Consider the following 22,115-nt stretch of genomic DNA (forward strand, 5'->3'; position numbering starts at 1 on the left):
GCATGGGGTGCCACAAAGTGGTCTCTGATGAAGTGTCCTGTAGACAGAGCGGACAGAGTGCTCAGAGTGTATTTTGGAGAATTCAGGTGGGTTGGGATGGTCAGGAGGGCTGCCCGGGGAAGGTAGGGTCTGCAGAGGGGTAGAGGGAGGGAGAGGAAGCAGAGGTGGGCATGGGGGAAATAATGTGAGCCCAAAGGTGGAACAAGCAGAGTGGGTCTTCACTGTGTTTCAAAGATAACACAGTGTCTCGAGTTTGGTACTTATCCAGTCGCAGGATCAACCGTCTTTGCGTATGTGTAATGTAATAGCACACTGATATGTTTTATGATAGGGCCAAGAATTCAGGAAATACTACAGTGTATTTAAATTCTGCTGCTCTTATCAAGTTCCTGCTGTGCGTGCTGAAGGAGCCCCATGAGGAGACTTGGGGGTACAAGCGGAAATGTCCGTGTCCTCTGGGAATTTCAATCCCACGAGCGATGTGCATTTAGGGAGGAGGAAGACAATGAGGTTGGAAACCAGGGGACGTGGTGGAGTGGAGGGGTGAGGTGGGATACAGAGGAGAGATGGGGCGGAAAGCAGTCTAGCAGTTACTGAGTTGCCCATCAAGGCCATTTGGGCAGGAAGCCACCCCAGATTAAAGTAACTTGTCTCTGTTCCGTCCTGACCATTCAGGGACTGTGGGTAACATTTTTGGAAACATGCAGGGAGTGGCTGGCTGGGCTGCTCTTCCTGGGAAAGACTCCCTGAGCTGGCTGCCCTAGAAGACGGGCAGGACCAGCTGCATGATTTGCGGGACCCTGTGCAAAATGGAAAAGCAAGGCTCCTTGTTCAAAAATTAGGAAAGATTCAGGACAACGACAGGAGAGCCTTAAGGCAAGCAGAGCTGAGAATGCCCAGCTCACATGCCCAAGAGGCTGGTCCAGAGGAGGGAACAGCCCGGACCTCTCTGTGACTCTGTGTGTGTGGTAAGATGATGGGCTGGGTTGCTGTCTGTGGCTGGGGTCAAGCTTTCTCTGTACTAGTGCTGGGTTCTCCCCTAAGAGTGGCATGGGTGATGGGGGAAGGGATGGGGTACCACAGGAGGCTGCCATGGCTGTGGGGCACTGACCATTTTACACGATGCTGCCATTGACACCCTGCCATCTCTATGCAGCGGGAAGGCTATGTCTGAGCTTTAGAATTGACCAAACTGAGACTCACATGTTTTATGAACACGGTATTAACTTGGGCAACTTGCTTACATTCTCTAAGCCTTAACTTCCCTATATATAAAAATTCAGATCATAAAATCACAAATGGATGTTAAAGTTTGAAAAGCCCAGCCCAGTTTATAGTAAACGTTAGTATCCTTTCTAGAAATGTATCGAGTATCTATCTTGTAAAAGTGTGGAGCACGCAGTGGTTTGGGGACACATTTCAGATAGCAGAGGGAGAGGGAGTGTATGCCCTATTATAATATATCCCCAGAGAAAACCCAGTTATATCTGCTGGGCACGCATGTATACACAGAGGAACACACACACACATGTACACGTGTACACACACATCTGGAGCTGAATTGAAACTGGGTTGGAATGAGGTGGTTTGTATAATAGGGGAGAGCCCCCGTTTGGGTATCCTCCCCTCTTGGCTTTGAACCTCGGCATCCTCCTCAGTCAAAAATCGTGATCTCACTGAGTTGTCTTGAGATTAAATGAGATGATGAATGGGCATGTCCCGTCTCTGGTCCATGGCAGGTGCGAGCATCTTTTGAATGGGTCTCTCCTGCTGGGCCATAGGTGGTGCTGAAGACAAGACACAGAATTCCCCACAGTAACATTTCCTGACTATTAAGCTCAGGTAGCTCCTTACAAACTATGGGGGCTGATTTTCAGTGACATTCCTGTTTCCTCTGCTTATGTACTTTGGGAGGCGAACTGGGTCTTCTCTCTGCTGAGACTTGAAAGTCAGTAGAATCCTGTGTATTTGCCGACACATATACACACACCAGAAATACACACACAGATAAAGACACACTATACATATCACACATAACCATCCCACACATCTACCTCTGCATCACAGAGTCAAACCCTCTCACGCATTCATTTCATCTCTTTCTTCTTCGGTCAGTTCTGAGCCTTTCCTATACTTGTTTGTGTAGCGTACAAGGTCAGGTACCCCCCCCCAACTTCCTATCCTGCCCAATTCACATCCCTCCTTATGCCTTGTCCTGAAAACTCCTTGTCATAGCCACTGTTCTCAGCCCCCCTCCCCATCTCTTCTGCCTCTGACAAATTCCAGGACTGTAACCCAGGCTTAGAGAGCCCTATTTTTATCTACCCAGAAGCCCTGCGCTGCTGTCACCCCAGCCCTACCCCCAGAGACTTCCAGATGGAACCAGGTTTGTGACTGTTTATGTTTCACTGGGCTTCCAACCCCCTCCTTACTCTGCTCTTGGCAGCCTCTTAGCTTCTCCCACTTTTGTGGGCTGAGCTCTGAACCTTAGCCACCACTATGAGGAGTCTGGAGCCTGGAGAGGAGGAGGGAATGGAGTTTGAGGGCCTGTGATGTGCTCAGTGCTGTGCTGGCCACCTGATAATGTGCTCACAGTAGCCCTGGGAGGTGGGCTTGGTCATCTGTGTGCCCACAAAGGAAATGAGGCTCTTAGATACTAAATAACCTAGCCACAGGCTAATAAAAACATGTATTCTTTCAGTGTACCAGGAACCTGCCTCCTGGAAGATGAGGCCAGATCAGCTGATTCTTGCCAGGTTTGGGCCCTGGGCCCAGGTAGGAGGGGTAATTCCTTATTCCCATCCCCTACTTCTCAGGTTTTTCCTGGAATCTCTATAGTATTATAATATAATGTAATGTAGGTAATATTATTTATAATATTGGTAACCTTCTAGAGAGTAACCAGCTGCAGTGGCCAGAGTGGCCACTCTCTAATGGCCTTGACGGTTTGATAGTGTGAGGCTATAAATAGACCTGTTTTGTTTTTTTGCTACATTATTGAAGTATAATTGATGTGCAATAAACCATATGTAATTAAGGTACTTAGCTTGATACATTTTAACATAGGTATACACCTCTGAATCCCTACCCCAATCAAGATTGTGAACATGTCCATTATCCCCAAAGTTCCCTTATGTCCTTTCAAAATCCACCCCCTCCCTGCCTACCCTCCCCTGCCTCCACAGGCAACCACCCACCTGGTTTTAATCACTATAGGTTAGTTTCATTTTCTCAAGCTTCAGATAAACAGAATTGTACCATACTAATCATTTTTGCCTCTGGAGTTTTTTTTCTTTAGCATAATTATTTTGAGCTCTGTCCACATGTAGCATGTATTGATAGTTCATTCCTTTTTATTGCTGAATAGTATTCTACTCTGTGGATAACTATACAGTTAGATTATTGATTCACCTGTTGATGGGCGTTTGGGTTGCCTCTAGTTTGGAGCTACTCCAGATCAAGCTTCTGTGAACATTCAGGAATAGGACTCTGTATGGGCATGTGCTGGCATTTCTCTTGGATAAATACCTAAGATTGGAACAACCAGATCATACGAAGGTGTGTGTTTAACTTTCTAAGCAATGGCCAAACTGTTTTCCATATTGGAGATGCCATTTTGTGTTCCCAGAGCAGTGCGGGAAGGTTCCATTTCTTCCAGGTCCTCACTGGCATGTAGGATGTAGATCTGATTTCAAGGCTTGGCTGGTATGGAATTTGCAAGCCCCACCAAATGGCCAAACCAAACAATTAAAGCAGGTGGCTCTCCATTGGGACTGGGGACTCTGAGGGATGCTGAACTGAGGGATGCAGAATCACGTGCTCCTAGAGAAATGAGTCAAAAACTGCAGGATGCTGAGAACGGGGAGAAATGAGGGGTCAGCGCTGGTCCCATCATGAGACTGTGTGGGGTTGGACCAGGTCTGGAGCATGGGGTTTGGGAATGAAACCCACGCACCCGAGGCATTTTGGAAAAGTGGTGGCAAGAATTGGTAACAGGATAGGGCATTCGGAATGGACGAAAAAAGAGCAGTGGAAAGAGACCCTGAGCTTTGGGGACCTAGCTGTGTGAGGGCAGGAGCTGCGCCTGTTCAGTTAGTTGCCTCTATGTCCCCAGCACCAAGAGCAGTGCCAGGCACAGAGGGAGTGCTAACAACAGTGGTGGTTGAATGAATGAGCAAATGAGTGAATGATGAACTAATGGGAGCCCAGGGGATAGGATCCAGTCAACCCGCATCATTTAGCACTTCATGTAGTCTATGGCACAGAGCCTAGTGTCAGGGGCGGGAGAAGCTCTGGAGAGCCTGTGGTTCGCCCTGCTCATTTACCGACAAGGTTCAAAGAAATTATACTCTCTTGTCCCAGGTAGCCTGCAAAGGTAGAGATGGGATTCAATCCTAAGCCTCCTCATTTGTAGCCTAAAGTTCATCTTCTTTTAAAAATAACATTGGGGCTCCTGCATAGCTCAGTCAGTTAAGTGTTTGACTCTTGGTTTTGGCTCAGGTCATGATCTCACAGTTCGTGGGTTTGAGCCCCGGGCTCTGCACTGACAGCTGAAAATCTGCTTGGGATTCTTCTCTCCCTCTCTCTCTGCCCCTCCCCTGCGTGTGTTTTCTCCACACACCCCCCCAAATAAATAAACTTTAAAAACAACCTTATTTTTTTCTGATGAAAATAATAAATGCTTGTAATGGGAAATTTGGAAAAATCTAGAAAAGTAAGAAAAATAACCCCAAACTTCAACACAAATAAAATTACTTTAGCCTGCCGTGTGTGTGTGTGTGTGTGTGTGTGTGTGTGTGTGTGTGTATGTGTGCGCGTGCGTGCTCTTGTGTTTATATATGTTTAATCAATACCTTACATTTTAGTATTTTGGGTGTTTTGGGTCTTTTATTATATTGTGAACCCTGGGATGGATGTCTGGTCCTGGATCTTGGATGGCTGATTATTCCCAGTGCTTATTGTAATATATAGGATGTGCCCGCTAGACCGTGTGTATGAACAGGGTGGAAGAGGACCCCCATTGGGATGGAGCTCCACAAACGTTCCTCACACCCAAACATTTGTACTTCCGTCCTAACCATGTCCACACTTCATTATGTTTATTGGCTTGATTCTTTCCCTTCCGCCACCAAACCGAGCTCTTGTTTTCTATGGTATTTTTCCAGCCCTTAGTGTGGTACTTAGGTGCGCCACAAACATCTGTTAGAATGAAGGAACAGGTAAAATGGTATAAACAAGAGTGAGGGGCAGGTGAGGGGTCACCTGGGCCTACGTCTCAACCACATTTGCCATCGAGGGGTCTGCTCAGTTCCCCTTCTCCCCTCCCCCAGTCGGTGTCCCCCTGCCACCTGCCCTGGAGAGACGGAATGTGCCTGTGGTCCAGGATTTATGTCCAACGAAGAAGCCCTGAGGCACAGGCAGGGCCTTTCCTGGTGTGAATGCAGGAGTCCGAGAGGGCCTAGCAGGATGGGAAGGAGGGCACCACGTCTGAGGAAGGCTCTGTCCGGGGTCCAGAGTGTGACCGTGTGCCCAGCCCAGCTGGGGCTCTGGGGCTGGTGGCCCCTACGGCACCTGGGGTTCTGCCCTCATGAGTGACAGAATGCTTCTGTCCTGGGGACCCAGGAGAAGAGGGGCCGGAGGAGTGGTCAGCAAGGTCGCTTCCCCCCAGCCCTGGGCTGCCCAGAAGGGTGTGTGCTCTTAGCACGTTGGGCTGCTCTGGAGCGCAGGGGAAGAAGCCATAGGCCGTTTTCCGGGCACCCTTTCAGTAAAGACAGCGTCATCTGTGTTCTGTGTGACCTGGGGGAGGGGCTTGGCTTCCCGGAAGCGGGAGGGGGTGAGGCGCCCCATGTCACGTGTAGGGTGGTTTCCCTTTGGCGCGGAGCCCCAGACCTCTGGCTCTAATGGGTAGCAGAGACTTGGGTGTTGAAATTCCTTCTTCTCTTTTACTTCACAGCTGTTGCCCAAAGAGCTCCCCGCCACTCCCACTCGATCTCTGCCCAAGCCCTTGTTTTCTGTGCCCAGTGCATGTGTTGCCAAAGCCCCCTTGCCGGCTCACACACGTGCTGGCGTGCACACCCCTCCGTGACATCTCTGGCATCCATCTCCCTCGTCTCCATTCTTGGGAGTTCAGGGCCTCATTAACTCTTACTCGGAGAGCTGCTGCCTAGATCTTCCCTCTTCTTTCCCTGTCCCCTGTCATTCCCTCCACCATCAGGGCCACCAGAATTGCCTGTCTAAATCCCAGCTCCGACCCAAATCTCATCTCAGACTCTCCTCACTATAAGCCAGCCACCTATCCTTCAGCGGATTCCTCTTCTTTAACCTGGCATTCAAAACCTTCCTTTATCTGGCCCCAATCTTGTTTCCCACTGCACCTCTTTAAGTCCTATATTTCGGCCTGGTAATTATAGTTAACCTTGAAACAACATGCGTCAGAACTGTGCAGGTCTGTTTATAGGTGGATGTTTTTCAATAAATATGTTGGAGGGGCACCTGGGTGGCTCAGTCGGTGAAGTGAGGGACTTCCGCTCAGGTCATGATCTCGCAGTTAGTGAGTTCGAGCCCTGTGTTGGGCTCTGTGCTGACAGCTCAGGGCCTGGAGCCTGCTTCAGATTCTGTGTCGCCCTCTCTCTCTGCCCCTCCCCCGCTCACACTCTGTCTCTCTCTCTCAAAAATAAATAACATATATATACGTACATATACGTATGTATATGTATATATATACACGTGTATATATGTATGTATATACATATATATACATATATATGTATGTATATACATATATATGTATGTACATACATATATACACGTGTATATATATATACATACATATATACACGTGTATATATGTATATATATACATATATACATGTGTATATATATACATATACATATATGTATATATGTATACATATACATACATACAATGTATGTATATATGCATACATTGTATGTATGTATGTGTATATATGTATATATACATATATAAGTATGTACATATGTGTATATACATATATACATATATATGTACGTGTACATATGTATATATACATTTATATATGTATGTATGTATACATGGAAATGTTTTGGAGATTTGCAGCAATTTGAAAATAAACGCACATGAACTACATAGTTCACGTATGGAAGTATTGAAAAAATTAAAAAGGTTTGTCACAAAGGCACAAAAGTTTTGTAGACGCTAGTCTATTTTATCATACGCTACCATGAAATGTAGCAAATGTATCATAAAAAGTTAAAATTTCTCAAAGCTTGCACCAGCACAGACCATACATTGTGCCATTCGCAATTGAGAGAGAAGTAAACAAACATAAAGATGCCATATTAAGTCACAAGTGCCTCACATTCACTGTAGCATGTGTTGTGCTGCTGTGATCGTTTCCGAGCCATCTCTTGTTGCTGTTGGGGTAAGCTCCAGTGTTGTATCCGCTTCAAACGCCCTGTGACACTAATCATCTCCGTGTGAACAGTTTGCCTCTTCAGTAAATTGTGAACAGCAGGAAAAAGTGATCTTGTGGTTCTCACTATTAGTGATTAGGTTCTGGGGAGCCAAAAGTTCTACGTGGATTTTCTACTGGCGGGGGGGGTGGTCTGTGTCCCTAACACCTGTGTTGTTCAAAGGTCTGCTTCTCAAAGGTACTTCTCTTCGCCTCTTGCTCACCTTGGGGTGTTTCTGGACACCAGGTCCTCACTCTGGTACACCTTTCGTTGTGAAGGATTTCTTGGACGCCTGTGACATGTGCCAAGCAACATCTTTCCTGCCTCCAAGACTCAGCTTCAGTGCAACTTCCTGTGGTGAATATTGCAGATTACCCCAGCTGCAAGTCACTTTTCCCTCCCTCCTGTCCCAGGGCTGGTACCTTCTCCCCTCCCGTGTATCCTGGGTGCTTAAGCACGAGCCTGTTTATGCCTGTACCTTCCCAGCAAGACTGTAAGTGCTGTGAGGCTAGGATTTGATGCTTGGTTCATCTTAAACACCCAGAAAATTGCTTTATCCGTGACAGTTGCTCAGGGCATAGATGGACGAATAAATGAATGCATGCTTGACTGTGACGTTAGGAGAGCTATTATCTCCTTGGTTTCTACCCCCAGGGACACAAAGAAACCTATGTTCTCTTTATCATTTCTCAAAATGAGAAAAAGCTGATTGGAAATTCCGCAACTGCCCCACAACACCCCCAAGTCAGAGAAATGTCCCTTTGGGGAATTTTCAGTTTCACTTTCCCAGAAAGACCCCTCTTTCTCCCCTTCCCCTTTTCCCCTGTGTCTGTATCTCCCACCCCTCAGCCTGGGGCTAAGACAATTTACTTTTGCTTTCTTTGCCTTTCCCAGAGCAGAGGGGGAAACCGTAATTTAGGAGGCTGCTAAAAATAGCTCCCCCAGTCCTGGAAAGAGAGCTTGCTTATTTTTGAAAGTGCTCCCCGCCCCCTCCCCAGCCTTGCCTGAGGCTCACACTATAAGTCAGACTGTTCTGTGAGCTGTCCTGAGGCTGGCAGGAAAGTCGCAGGACTAGGGCCCCTTCAGTCCTATAGCCCCGAGCACTGTCTGAGAGATGGACCAGCAGAGGAGTGGGGAGATGAGGGGTCTTCATGGTCTCCATTTTCTGTCCTAATCAGATGGGTCTCACTCCCAGCAGCCTCTCAGGGAGCACCGCGCAGGGACATTGTACCAGAAGCGGGGTCTGGAGACCTGGGTTAAGTCCTAGGCTTGGTGCTTTTCATCTTTCCAAGCCTCAGATTTCCTCATCTATATGGGAGGTGGTGGTGGTGGTGGTCATATTTACCTTGCAGGGGTGTGGTGAAAATCCAAGGTAAACCTTGAACATGGTAGGTCCTCAATAGATGATGACTCTAACTTTGTCATGATTAGAATCACTGGATTTAGAGCGCAGCCCTCTGTGTTAATGGGCAAGGCAGCGGGACATGTGATAAGCCTGTACCATCCACTAACTTGAACCGTGTGAAATTGATGATTTTGTAGATGACATAATTGAATGCTGTCACTTGTACACGATTCAGCCTGATAACACAGAAATCAAATTTTCTGTCAAGGACCAGGTGGTAAATATTTTTGGCTTTGTGGGTCACAGGGTCTCAGTTTCATACACAACATTTAAATGAATGGGTGTAGCTGTGTTCCAGTAAAACCATTATTTACAAAAAAGGGGCTGAATTTGGCCCCTGTAATATTTGCCAACTCCTGTAATAATGTGTCAGACTCATTCTTACACAGAGTGAACTTTTTTGATTCATGCGATCAGTATTCAGCCATCTTCCTAATTATAGCAGCAACTTATCTGTAGAGTTATTGATGGTGGTTAATATTACTAGACCCTGTTCTTTTTTTTTAAAGTTTGTTTGTTTGTTTGTTTAGAGAGAAAGAGAGGCAAGGGGCAGAGAGAGAGGGAGAGAGAAGAATCCTAAGCAGGTTCCACGCTCCACGCTGGGCCCGATGTGGGGCTTGATCTCACTATTGTGAGATCATGACCTGAGCCAAAATCAAGAGTCAGACACTTAACGGACTGAGCCACCCAGGCACCCCTACTAGACCCTGTTCTAAAATTTTACAAATTTTACTAATTTAATCCTTGTGACAGCCCTCTGCTGTTATTGTTGCCTCATTTTATGGATGAGGAGACTGAGGCTCAGAGAGGGTAAGTAACTTGTGTGAAGTCCCAGAATTAGAGTAGATAGTAACGGAACAAACCCAACTGAGTGTGTAGGGTCAAGTCCGGTGTCAGTAGTTCAGGCGGCTTCAGGTTGGAAGCGGGTGTAGATAGGGTTATCAGGGACTCCAAGCCTGTTTGCTGCCCACAGAGTATGAGGGGATGGTCTTCAGAGCCTTAAAGTGGCAGCAGGCATGCTAGAGGTGGGCATTGAGGAGATGGGTGGGCAGAGGGCCTGAGATGGAAAAGCACAGACTCTTCTTTGGGGAGCGAGGCCCTGGGTCATGGCCCTGTGTCTGGGGCCGTTTCCTAGGTGACCCCTAGTGACACGTGAAGGGTCAGTATATAGGGAGGAATCTCTGGCCGTGGAGCAGGAAATTGTTTACATTCCTTATGTTCCATGCAGCATCTCTGGGGAGTTCTGGGCCCCATTCCCAGACCTGGGCCCCAGGGGACTTGGTAGAGAAAGGAGGGCAAAGGGGCCGGCTCCCCAGGATGCCTGAGCTCTGCCATCAGACCAAGGCGTTGTATACCTTGTTGATTCCCTTTGCCTGTTAATTTAGCCACTAATTAATATACCACTGGTCAGGACTCTGGCCTCATGCACACCAGGTTTTCTCCTTATGCTGATCCCCTTGCCTGGATAGCCTTTCCTGACCTCTTGTACCTTTCCTTACTTCTCTCACCTCCTTCAATACTGGCTCAGTGTCACCTCCTGGAAGCCTTTTTCTGACTTTCATTTCACACCTCAGGCTATGCTAGGTCCCCCTTCCTAGAGCTGCCAAAGTACCTGTCTCCCTAACCCTTCTGGCTTCCCCACCAAAAGGGCACCTCCTCAAGGGAAGGGACCATGCCTTATTTGCTCTTGTGTCCTCACCACCAAGGTGACCCCCAGTGTCCAGCATGGCTTCCAGGGGCTAGAAAGTAGTTAAAAGCATGTTGTTTGACTGTGACATTGCTGTCCTCAAAGGCATGCCTCTTCCTCTACAAGACGTGACCCTTGGGCAAGTTGCCTGTATTTTGGGAGTCTTAATGTGATCATCAGTAAGAAGGGACAGTGATGTGATTGGAGGGGTAGGGCAAATAAATGAGCTAAAGCAGAAAGTTGCCAGCAGAGTGACTGGCTCTTAGGAAGCACTTTGGAAGTGGCCATACCATATCCTTGCCCTGTGCCCCCCATGTGGAGAGGGAGGGGAAAGGGATAGGAGAAGGCAGTTTGAACATTCCAAAGCCACAGCATTGGCCCCAAGGGCTAAAGGTGGGGTTTATGACTCAGCTTTGCTTCTGCAACAAGAGAACTGAGCTTGGGGTCCGTATTTAGTTGTGAGTTCCAGCTCTGCCTCTTAGCAGCAAGGGGCATCATTGACAAACCATGTAACAGCTGTTAAGATTGTTATAAACCTCAATGTTATTATCTGTAAAGGGGATAATAATAATGACCTCACAAAGTCCTTGTGAGGCTGACATGAGATTGCAGAGCTATGAAAACACTTGGCTCCGCTCCCAGGGAATGCTTGATCATGAATTATGGAGTCTGAACCTATAGAACGCTTGAGAAAGCTCTGAGCAGGGCTCAACTTAGGGTGTTCCTTGGGCATACAGTGTATGGCTCAGTGGTTTACAGCTTTTGAGTCACGCAGTCGTGGGTTTGAATCCTAGCTATGCTACTAACCAGCTGTGTGTCCATAGGCAAGTTACTTAACCTTTCTGAACCACAGTTTGTTTTTTTTAGTAACTTCTTTAAAATGATGCCGCCTCTGGGGCGCCTGGGTGGCTCAGTCGGTTAAGCGTCCGACTTCGGCTCAGGTCATGATCTCATGGTCCGTGAGTTCGAGCCCCGCGTCGGGCTCTGTGCTGACAGCTCAGAGCCTGGAGCCTGCTTCAGATTCTGTGTCTCCCTCTTTCTCTGGCCCTCCCCCGTTCATGCTCTGTCTCTCTCTGTCTCAAAAATAAATAAACATTAAAAAAAAATTTAAAATGATGCCGCCTATCTCAGAGAGTTGTTATGGGGATGAAATGTGGCTAGAGCCTGGTCTCTCAAGTATTAATATTATTGTGCCTTTACTTATGACTTAGGAACAAGCACCGTTTGATGTAGGGCTTTTGAAGTCCTAGTTAGTATAAAAACTGGTGTATATAGAGGGCCATGGTTTGGGGCTAAGGACTAGGGTTTCCATCTTTGCAAACCAAAGGGGAGTGCTGCACTCAAGTGATAGGAAGTACTTCTTGGCTTGGGGTGAAATGTGGGAGGAAAACTGAGCACAGATGAGGAGAGTCCTTGGGAAATCTTTGGGAACAGGATGGAGCTAAATAGTGTGGCTGACCAGGCCCTTGGGTTTTCAGTCAGATCCTGCCATTGCACAGAGAGGAAATCAAGTCTCAGAGATGCTAATACCATGGCCTTTTGACCTATACCTGCAGAGCTGTGATTAGTCTCCTGAGTTAGTTATGTTTTCTCCACTATGTGGAAGAATGTAGGACAATAAGGAGGAGGCAGAGAATGGGAACCAGGAGCCAGAGGGCTGTAAGAGACCCATGAGGGGTGCCTTACAGGAGGGCTAGTTCATCATGCTCTGATGGTTTGCTCTTTTAGGCCAGTCGGTCTGTGTTTAGGGACCCAGAGGCATGGGAAGACCTTGATTCCACAGGTAGTAGAGGAGGGGGCAAGGAGACAGGATGTGGAGGGTGTGGAGGTGTTGGTGTTGGACGAATTTCCATGGAGGGAAAGGTGGGTAGTGGTAGGGCAGGTTAAATCCCTCTGCCAGAGTTCAAGTCCATTGGGTTCTGTTCTGTTCTTGTTTCTCCTTTTTCCATATTCTTCAATTGTCCTCTGAGATGGGCACCTCCGTTGCTCTTTGTGAAGTGATCTTGCAGAAAAGAACACTCTGGCCCCCTTCACCTTTCCATTCCCTGCCCAGGCTCAGGGCTGAGAGTTTTCCTGTCCAACTAGAGCTATTTTAGAGTATGGAAAAGCCCAGCTCCTCTGGTCCAGACTTCCTAGTGGCCAAAAGGCAGTGCTGGGTGGGTTCTTAAATCAGGCTGGGCAGATTCCTACAATGCCAGGCGTTGGTGGTCCTGGCTGTGGCTGAATAGGGCTTGTGGTTGCAGGCTCTGGGCAGGGCAAGTGTTGCCTTGCTGGCAACAATGATAATGAAGCCACAGCAGCAGTGCTGACCTTCTTAGAGAGTGCCCAGTGTGGTCCAGGCATTGTATCTACATCACTGCATTGTCTCTTCACCAAAACCCATTGAGGAAGGTGCTGTGATTATCTTGGTGTTACAGAACCTGAGCTCTGAGAGAGTAAGATCTTATGAAACATGCTTAGGATCATCCAGCTGGGAAGGCAAAGCCAAGAGTCAAATCCCAGTCATGTCACTTGGAAGATTGCTGGAGTGAAGGAAACCTTAGAGTGGGGGAGGGGGGCGAGATGGGGGCAGTGGGAGGTGGGGGATCAGATGGAAGCCTCAGGACTTCCGTAACCCTCTTCTGGCAAAGACATCTTCGGGACTGGAGCTACTTCTAAATGCAGCTGCAGACATTGGTCTTCTCTGGTGGAGAGAAGTTATCTGGGAGCTGGGGCAAGATGGGGAAAGGGGCCGCTGATGTGGGAAGATGAGCTCTGTAGACCACAGCTTGACCACTGGTATCTTGGGTTTCAATCCGAGTTCTGTCTCTAGCTGTGTGACCTCAGATAAGACATTTCCTCTTTTTTTTTCTTTTTTAAAATTAATGTTTATTTACTTTTGAGAGAGAGAAAGAGAGACAGAGTGTGAACAGGGGAGGGGCAGAGAGAGGGAGACACAGAATCCAAAGCAGGCTCCAGGCTCTGAGCTGTCAGCACAGAGCCCGATGTGGGGCTCAGACTCATGAATCATGAGATTGTGACCTGAGCCAAAGCCAGATGCTTAACCAACTGAGCCACCCAGGCAACCTAAGACATTTACTTTTTTGACCTCAGTTTTCTGATCTGTACTGGAAAGCTACATGCATTTCAGCTGAGAGCCTCTGGTTTTAGTCTTGGATGTTCAAGTGGGGACCTGACAGACCTAAGGGGGGGTCATTGGGAGGAGGGCATCCTCAGGAGTATCAGCATAGTATCAGCATCCTCAGGAGTATCAGCATAGTATCAAACAGGCTGCCCCTTAAAAGGGCAAATATGTAGGACTTCCCGGTGCTCACCCCCTTCTCTGTGGGGACAGTACTTCCTGTTTGGAAGGTCATTGTCTCCATCTCCCATCTTCCTCCTGAGGCCATGCTACCTCACTCTCCATACTCAGGGAAACTGTTAAAATATGTATAATGACAAGTATGGCATGACACTGACCAATCAGAGCAGTCATGGCTGTAGATAGCTGGTGTGAGACTATAAAGGGTGTGCCAACTGTATACCAATCCTGCCCCTACTCCTGATTATTTCTGTGAAAGTCTGGCTCAGGAGCTGAAGAGCAAAGATAGATAAAGAGGGAGACTCAGGAGCAAACAGTTGAGGAGGTGAAGTCAGGAAGCGAGTTCACAGGTTTCCTAAACATCAGCCTATCCCTCCCTCAAACCCCATCATGCCATCCCCTCAGCCTCACTGTGGCCTCTGGGAATGTCCTTCTCATGCTTTGTGCCCTGAGAGAACAGCTTTTCCACCACCTGCAGCTGCATATTGGAGGCTGATGAAACAAAGGGGACCTGGTCTGTATTCTGCAGCATTATATCAAGCTTGACAGTGGTCAGGTGATTCCCCGGGTGGTTGACCCCAATCTGCCTGCAGAATTGGTGCTTTACTAAGCCTGACAGTCAGAGATCAGGACTTGGTCTTATCCAGTCTTGAGTACTGTCTGCCAAGTCCCATGGAAAACCCCAAAGCCTCCTTTCCTCTTCTGTTTTTCTCAGATGCCAGCTGATTTTGGGTCTTTGCCATCACATACTATTATTGCTGAGTTATCCCACTGGCTTATTCCCCTATCCCTAGCCTCAGGACTGTCCCCTTATTCCCTATAAGGGTTCCTGATTGCTTATCAACTGCTAGGAGTCAGAGATTTCAATTTATAGTTCTTGGCTATTGATGAGGTCCTGTCTTTTCTATGAGGATAGGCCATTTCCCAACTGACCAAGAAATATTTATTGAGCACCACCGAGTGCAAGGCATTTTATTAGCTATAGAAATGGGGTTATCAAAAGGCAGGAAGCATGTCCCCTGCCCTTAAGGAGTCTTCACTATAACTGTGGAGAGCCAGTATGTAAACACAGAAAAGATAACCAGTAATACAAGGTAACCTCAGTGTGTTATTTGAGGCTCTCCTGGGTCTGTTGAAAAGCCTGTCACAAAGTTTACAAAGAAAGATAAAACAGCTGGTAAAAAGTTCTAGAATGACAATTAAAATACATCATGATTTACAGGCGAGGCTTGATCAGATTAGGCTGTTACTAGCTAGATTGTTAGGGTTTAGAAAATAAAGCAATGTTCTCCAGAATTTACCTTGGGTTCACTACAAACAAGTTATGACACATTTATCTTTTTTCTGATAAGGTTCTAGAACTTCATTCTAAGGAATGCCTTAGATTTGGCATATCTTGAGTTCCACAAGACCTTAGGAAAAATCTCGTATGGTATCTTTATAGAAAAGAGGGCTAGATAAGATATGGGTTCATGGATTCCGAGCTGGTTGAAGGACTGTCCTCTAAGAGTGTTGATGTCTAGTTCTTTGGCATTCCCAGCTGATGTAGGTCTGTCTACATATTTGTTGTGATCAACATTTTTAGCAGTGGTTTGGGTAAAGACCATGAGGATATTCTGATCATTCTGTTGATGACCAAATTGAGGAGAAACAGCTTAATGTCAAGACCCAAAACTATCTTGACCTCTTGTAGGTATGTACTCCAAAGCACTGAAAGCAGGGACATAAACAGATATTTGTACACTCATGTTCACGGTGGCATTGTTCATAATAACCCAGAGGGGTAAGCAACCCACATGTCCATTGACAGGTAAATAAATCAAATGTGGTCTATACATACAGAGGAATGAAATTCAGCCTTAAAAAGAAAGCGCATTCTGACACATGCTATAGCATGTATGTACCTTGAAGCCATTATTCTAAGTGAAATAAGCCAGTCACAAAAGGACAAATTCTGCATGATTCTACTACTATGGTTCTACTCATACTGCTACTTAGAGTAGTCACATTCATAGAGACAGAAAGTAAAGTGGTGGTCGCAAGGGCCTTGGGGGAGAGGGAAATGAGAAGTTCATGGGGTACAAACTTTCTGTTTTGCAAGATGAAAAATGCATGGAGATGGATGGTGGAGATGGTTGCACAACAATGTGAATGAATGCATTTAATACCACTGAATTGTACACATAAAAATGGTTAAAATGATAAACTTTGTGTTATGTATATTTTGTATGTAAACAAATCCTGCCCCCAGACCTGTAATAACAATAGGAAAAAAGGCAGACTCCTTTTTATATTAAAAAAAAAAAAAAAAAAAAGATATACAAATACTGGATGAGAACATGGCTGGACAGCAGTGTGGTGGGTAAGCTCTCCTGAACCCATCCACGTTTTCTGAAAGCATGTTGAGGAACCAGTAGTGGTCAAGGGTGGTTTTAACCCTTTTGGGAACCCTACGTGCAGCTAGTTGGGCTTAATCTATCTGGAAGCTATATGGCATCAATGACTAGGGCCAGTGTTTCTCCTCAAGCTGGGGCGCCTATGAACTAGGCTTTCCCAGTGGCAGGGTAAAGACTTAACCCTTTCTGTTACAAACACCGCTCCACTGTTGGTTGTTTATAAGTTTGGGTTTCTGGCCAAAGTGGTGTCTTCTATTCTTGGTTGGTATGAAAAACAGATCTGGCCAGATTTCCTTCAGTATCGGCTGAACGCCATTCTGATGATCAGCCCCGTTTCCTTACTCCCTGAGTCCTCCAGGTTACCTCTCCTTCTGGATAGATGGATGAACCCATGCCCTGTTGATATTTCACATTTATTAAAACATGACTGGGTACAACAGACCGGGCAGAAAACCCCACAAGTCTCTTAAGCCTTCTATCCCCTACTCCCCAGGAGCCATGCTATATAATTAGCTTTCTTTCTCCCTTGCCAGCCTTCTTGAACCTTTCCCTCCCCACTGGATGAAACCTTTAAACCAAGAATCTGAACACCTTAAACTGAATCTAGTGAGTGAATGAGCTCTGCTAAAAATGGCTCTGCCAAAGGACAGGGAATAGGATACCCATCTGCACAATCACATAGAGGGCAGAATTCGTGTTCTGTGATTACAGCCCTCCTCTGTTCTCTGGGGGCACGGAAGGAGAATCTGAAAGTGTTTGTGGCAGAAAACACTGGAGACCATGATGGGGAGGAAATGCCTCCAGGTGGAAGGAGCTGGAGGGAACAGAAAGAAGCTCTGAGAGAAGGGAGGAAGGCTTGGTTATTGGGTTGAGGGCTTCTAACAGTTGGGCAAAGAAGTTGTGGTGGCACAGCGATCACTGTCCCTGCCTACCTGGCTGCTGTTACCTGACCACTTTGTGGTGTCTGTTCTCCTACCCAGATCACGATGAGGACCTAGGGCATCTGCCTGCTGACTATACCCCTGGCCTGTAGTGACAATGGCCCCCCGCAAGAGGAGTCGCCATGGCCTGGGCTTCCTGTGCTGCTTTGGGGGCAGCGGCCTCCCTGAGATCAACCTCCGGGACAACCACCCTCTGCAGTACATGGAGTTCTCAAGTCCTATCCCGAACCCAGAGGAGCTTAACGTCCGCTTTGCAGAGCTGGTGGTCAGTGAGGGGACAGGGAAGGGAGGGTGTTTACAATGGAGAGGGGCACTCTGGAGCGGACAGAGGGTGGGGGCCCATGTGCTGGGATCTCTATGAAACTCTGCTTGGGGTTGGGGTGGGCCCCCTAGGACACCTCAGCTAGGGAGAAACGAGTCACTGCCTAGTGTGGATACCGTGAACTATGTCCCTGGAAGAATGGACCTACCTCGTATCTCCAAGGGATTCTAGACCTCATGGTACAGCAGTTAGGCTACCATGAAAGGAGCAGGTCCAGGGTTTTGTGAAATAAGGCAGTGAGGAGCTTCAAAGAATACCAGAACACTTGACACCTTTCTCTCTCTTGGTCTCTGAAACTTCCCTGAGATCCTTTCAACTCAGATACAGGAACAAGGGACAGAGTGGGATAAAGCAGGGGATCCCCCTCAAAGCAGGGGATGGTTGACTAGAAATATGAAGTTAGTGATGCCTATCTTGCACCCGGTTCAGACCTGGTTCGGGGGTAGGTGATTCTAACCCATGTCTGGCCTATGGCAGGTGGAGGCTCTGTCTTTCACACTAGTGGTAGCTCTTTCTGACTCTGTGGTACCCGTTCAGACTAGAGCAGCAGTACACCTTTGGGTGAACCACTCACGAAGTGGGTTTGCGAAAATTTATATTCTGACCTCAAAGAGACAGAACAGGAAAAGAAGCATGATTCCTCTTCTTGGAGGTCCAGTGGTGAGATAAAGCCAAGGAAATGCCAAGATCAGGGATGCAGGAGCCATGTCCAAGACTCAGGCCTGAACCCTGTCAGAGAGCAATAAACACATGCTCATCTACCATTAGCTCTTGGTCATTCATTCTTGTGGTTGGCCAGTAGTCAAGCCAGTAGAGAAACAATGCTATGTTATTTGAAGTGGGATTTCATAATTGGATTTGATAATAGGTGTATCTGATTAAGGCAATCTAGGTCTTCAAATAACTGTACCACTATAAGATAAGAATATGCAGGTTACACGAAAAAGTTATCCACCCTCCTCATCAGATCAGAGTCAAGGAAACTCATTGTTGTCCTCACGTATGGCTTTCCTCAGGATGGAGCATAGATGGGAAAGAACAAAGCGTTTACTAGAATAGAATGACATTTGGAATCTGATCAGTGTTAGTACTACTAAGATCTGTTTTTGCTTTTGTTTTTGTTTTTTTAACTCAGAATACTGCTGACACCAAATGTGTGGGTTTTCCACACCAGGCAATTCCCTAACTCATTGTGGACACCAACTGGTGTCTACAACTTAACTCCATGCTGACGCTAACTACCCAGAGTTAACACAGACCTCACAGATGAAGGGCTCAGATCCACCAGACAGCCCCCCACCCAGACACCAGTTACAATTAATAGATCCCCATGTTACCCACACTTCTGAGGGACTTGGCTATAAGTTGGAAGTTCCCATGATGCTCTCCTCAGGTTCTATAATTTGCTAGAAGGGCTCACAAAATGCAGGGAAACACTTCACTTACTACTACCAGTTGATTATAAAGGATATTATGAAGAATACAGATGAATAGCCAGATGGAGGGGGTATATCAGGTAAGGCCCAGAAGGGTAAGGAGGGTAAGGCTCCTGTCTGGAGCACAGGTGCATCTGTCTTTGTAGAGTTTGAGTGCACTATCCCTCCAGCATGCGAATGTGGTCACCAGCCCAGAGGCCCTCTGAGCCTCATCATTTAGAAGCTTTAATGGTGGTTTCGTCATGTAGGTCTGATAGTTTTCTAACTTTGCCTTCAGTCTCCCTTCTCTCTCCAGAGTTTGAGAAGTGGGGCCGAAAATTATAGGTTTCTAATCAAGGCTTGATCTTTCTGGTGACCATCCCCTTGAAGGTCTTTAGGGTCCCATCAAGAGTTGCTCCACTAGAAAAACAGAGGTCCCTGCCACCCAGGAAATTCCAAGGGATTTAGGAGTTCTGTGTTAGGAACAAAAGATGCTCATATCAGTTGTATCACTCATAAAATTCCAAGGGGATTTGGGAACTTTATGCTATGAACTGGAACAAAGATAAATATATTTCTTACATTATCACAGCAGGGGCATTTTCCTGAACAGAGCACATGAATTTTGAAAGAAGGATGGGATGAGAGATGTTCATTTCTTTGGCCCTTTTATTCAGCAAGTATTTATTGAGCATCTTCAGCGGGCAGGACTCCTTACAAAGTACTTTGACAAAAGCAAAGATGAGTCATCCAAGTCTTGTCTGCAAGGAGGCTAGCATCAGCAACAAACTGAGCAAACTAGCGTTGAACCAGTTTTGAGTGCTGAGCTAGCATTGAGACTAGCATTGAGCAAACAAATGAAAAATGTTCCTTGAGAGCCTGCTGTGTGCTGGGCCCTATGAAGGCCCCAAGGATTTAGTGATGAACCAGCAGGTACAGTCCCTGCCTCCAAAAAAAATGGGGAAGACTGATCTTGAATAGTAATGACAAGTGTGGTGAGTGTTTAGAAGGGGAATGTTCATGGGCCCACGGCAATGTCTAGTAGGGAGTTTAATTCTCAACAGGGGGTCACGATGGTCCCCTGAAGCAATGACAGTTACACTGAGATCTGAAAGCAGAGTGATGGCTAGAGAAGTGAATGGGGGTTGCAGAGCAATGACAGAGGGTCATCCCCAACAGAAGAAGCAGCATATGTGAGAATCTCCAGTCAGAAAGGAGCTTGGTCCTTATAACAGGATTCTGAATAACAGGATTTCAGATTCAATCCTAAAGGTGTTAGAAAGCCACTGAGGCAGGATGGCCTTCTAAAAGACCAGAGTACTCTGTTGAGGAAAGGTTATAGGGGCAGACCATTAGGAGGGCATTGATGCAATTCAAGCTAGGGAGAATGGTGGTTTAGACTAAAGTGTCATCAGTGAGGATAAAGAGCTATTTCGGAGGAAATATAATAGCACTTGTTGGGCTTGGGGAGTGAGTAGGAATCAGGGAACACCCAAGTTTCTGACATGAGGAACTGGGTGGATGTTGGGGCCCTGTAAAGGACAGGAGATGCCAGAGGAAACTCAAGTTTAGGGGACTGGGATGATGAACTCTGTGCATCAATTTTCCACATCTGTAAAATGGGTTGGTGTAAGTTAAGGAGTAAACATTAAGCACTTAGAACAGTGCGTGACATGTAGTGACACTACATAAATGCATGAGGTGCTTGAGGGACATCAAAATAGGCACAGGAGGCAGTTGGGTCCCAGGGGCTGGAGCTCAGGAGACTAGTGGACTGTTTAAGAGAGTTTAGGGTAGTAACAGTCCTTGGGAATGACTGAGAAGTCACCACCTGGGGAAGCATATAGGAAGGAGACCCCAGGATCCAGGATGGTACCCTGAGGGAATTCAACGTTTGATGGCAGGAGAGAAGACAAGTCATCAAGGGAGCCCAAGACGAACATAGAGCAAAGCAGGAGGGATTGCCAAAGAGTGTGGCTGTCATTGCAGAAACCAGGGGAGATTCAATAAGGAATGAATGATCTGTAGTCAGTCATAGGCTATCTGGGCTGAGCCAGATCGCCAAGAAATATCCATTGATTTAATTACAGAGACCACTGGCGAAAGAAGACAGGTGTATAAATAACTAGAATCCAAGGCTGAATGTAACTGTTCTGAAGTTCAGGAAGGGAGAGGTGGTCTTACCTGGGAATGGCCATGAAAGGATCGCTGGAAGAGGCTGACCATGAGCCTGGGTAGATTAGACCAGGTCCATGGGGTGGGTGGTCACTGTGTAAGCAAAAGAAGAAATGCAGTTTACACTGGGACGTGTAAGGTGCACATATCTTTACTTTTTCTTTGATTTCTGATTCTGACCATCGAAAGGAAATTCACCAGCAACTTTAAGCAGGACTCTGGGAATCTTGACGGATGTTACTGGGATATGTTGAGAATAATTCTAGGGAAGAACCTTTGTTTAGCATTAGATCTGCCAGAGTCTTTAGTTCCAAAGGCAGGTGAACTGATGGACATTGTCTCAAATTATCTTTGCATGTGATGCCCAAGATGGCAGCCACTGGTCACTTGGGGCTGCTACGTACTTGAGATGTGGCTGGTCTGAACTGAGAGGATCTAGAATAATGAAATACACACCAGATTTTGATAACTTAGATACTTTATGTTCTTTTTGTTTTTTTCAAACTCACTGATCATTTTCTATTAATTACATGTTGAAATGATTATATTTTAGATATTTTGGATTAAATGAATTATAATTAAAATTTAACTTCACCTTTTATTTCTTTATCTTTACTGTGACTAGAAAATTTAAAAAATACATGTGGCTCACATTATAATTCTATTGCACAGTTCTGATCTATAGAAAGGAAAGTCTTCAATTGTCTCCCTTGAATAAAAGTATAGGGAAAAGAGATTTTTGATATTTTAGACTCTCATACCTTCTTAGATATTACTTTCACTATTTATCATTTTTGAAAGTATAAAGATTATTAATAGTGTGCTTTATTGTCTTAATGCAAGAATTGCTTTTGATTAAAAAAAAAACCTCACAATAATTGAGTTGAAAAGCACACTATGTTCCCCATGGACCATTAACTGTTTCTTTGATGAGCTTTGGCATAGCTCATGAATCACAGGAGAAAAATCTTCAATAAGAGAGCTTTTTAGAGGCCCTCTAGCACAACCAAATCTATGG

At 46.3% G+C, this 22,115-nt stretch overlaps 1 protein-coding gene across 8 annotated transcripts in view; it reads left to right on the forward strand.

Annotated features, from left to right (window-relative positions):
• DAAM2 (dishevelled associated activator of morphogenesis 2) overlaps positions 1–22,115 on the forward strand; it is a 119,800-nt gene that overhangs the window by 47,707 nt on the left and 49,978 nt on the right. For 7 of the 8 annotated variants that reach the window (XM_086706764.1, XM_086706771.1, XM_086706765.1 and 4 more), the window contains one exon: positions 17,225–17,450. In XM_086706764.1, the coding sequence (XP_086562890.1) occupies positions 17,283–17,450 (168 nt within the window). In that variant the 5' untranslated portion in view covers positions 17,225–17,282. Of the gene's footprint in view, positions 1–719; positions 969–17,224; positions 17,451–22,115 lie in introns of those variants that run through there. The other variant, XM_086706769.1, reaches the window with a different exon arrangement.

The sequence above is a fragment of the Puma concolor genome, chromosome B2 (genome assembly GCF_028749965.1).
Source record: "Puma concolor isolate L17-30 chromosome B2, mPumCon1.1.hap2, whole genome shotgun sequence".
NCBI lineage: Eukaryota > Metazoa > Chordata > Mammalia > Carnivora > Felidae > Puma > Puma concolor.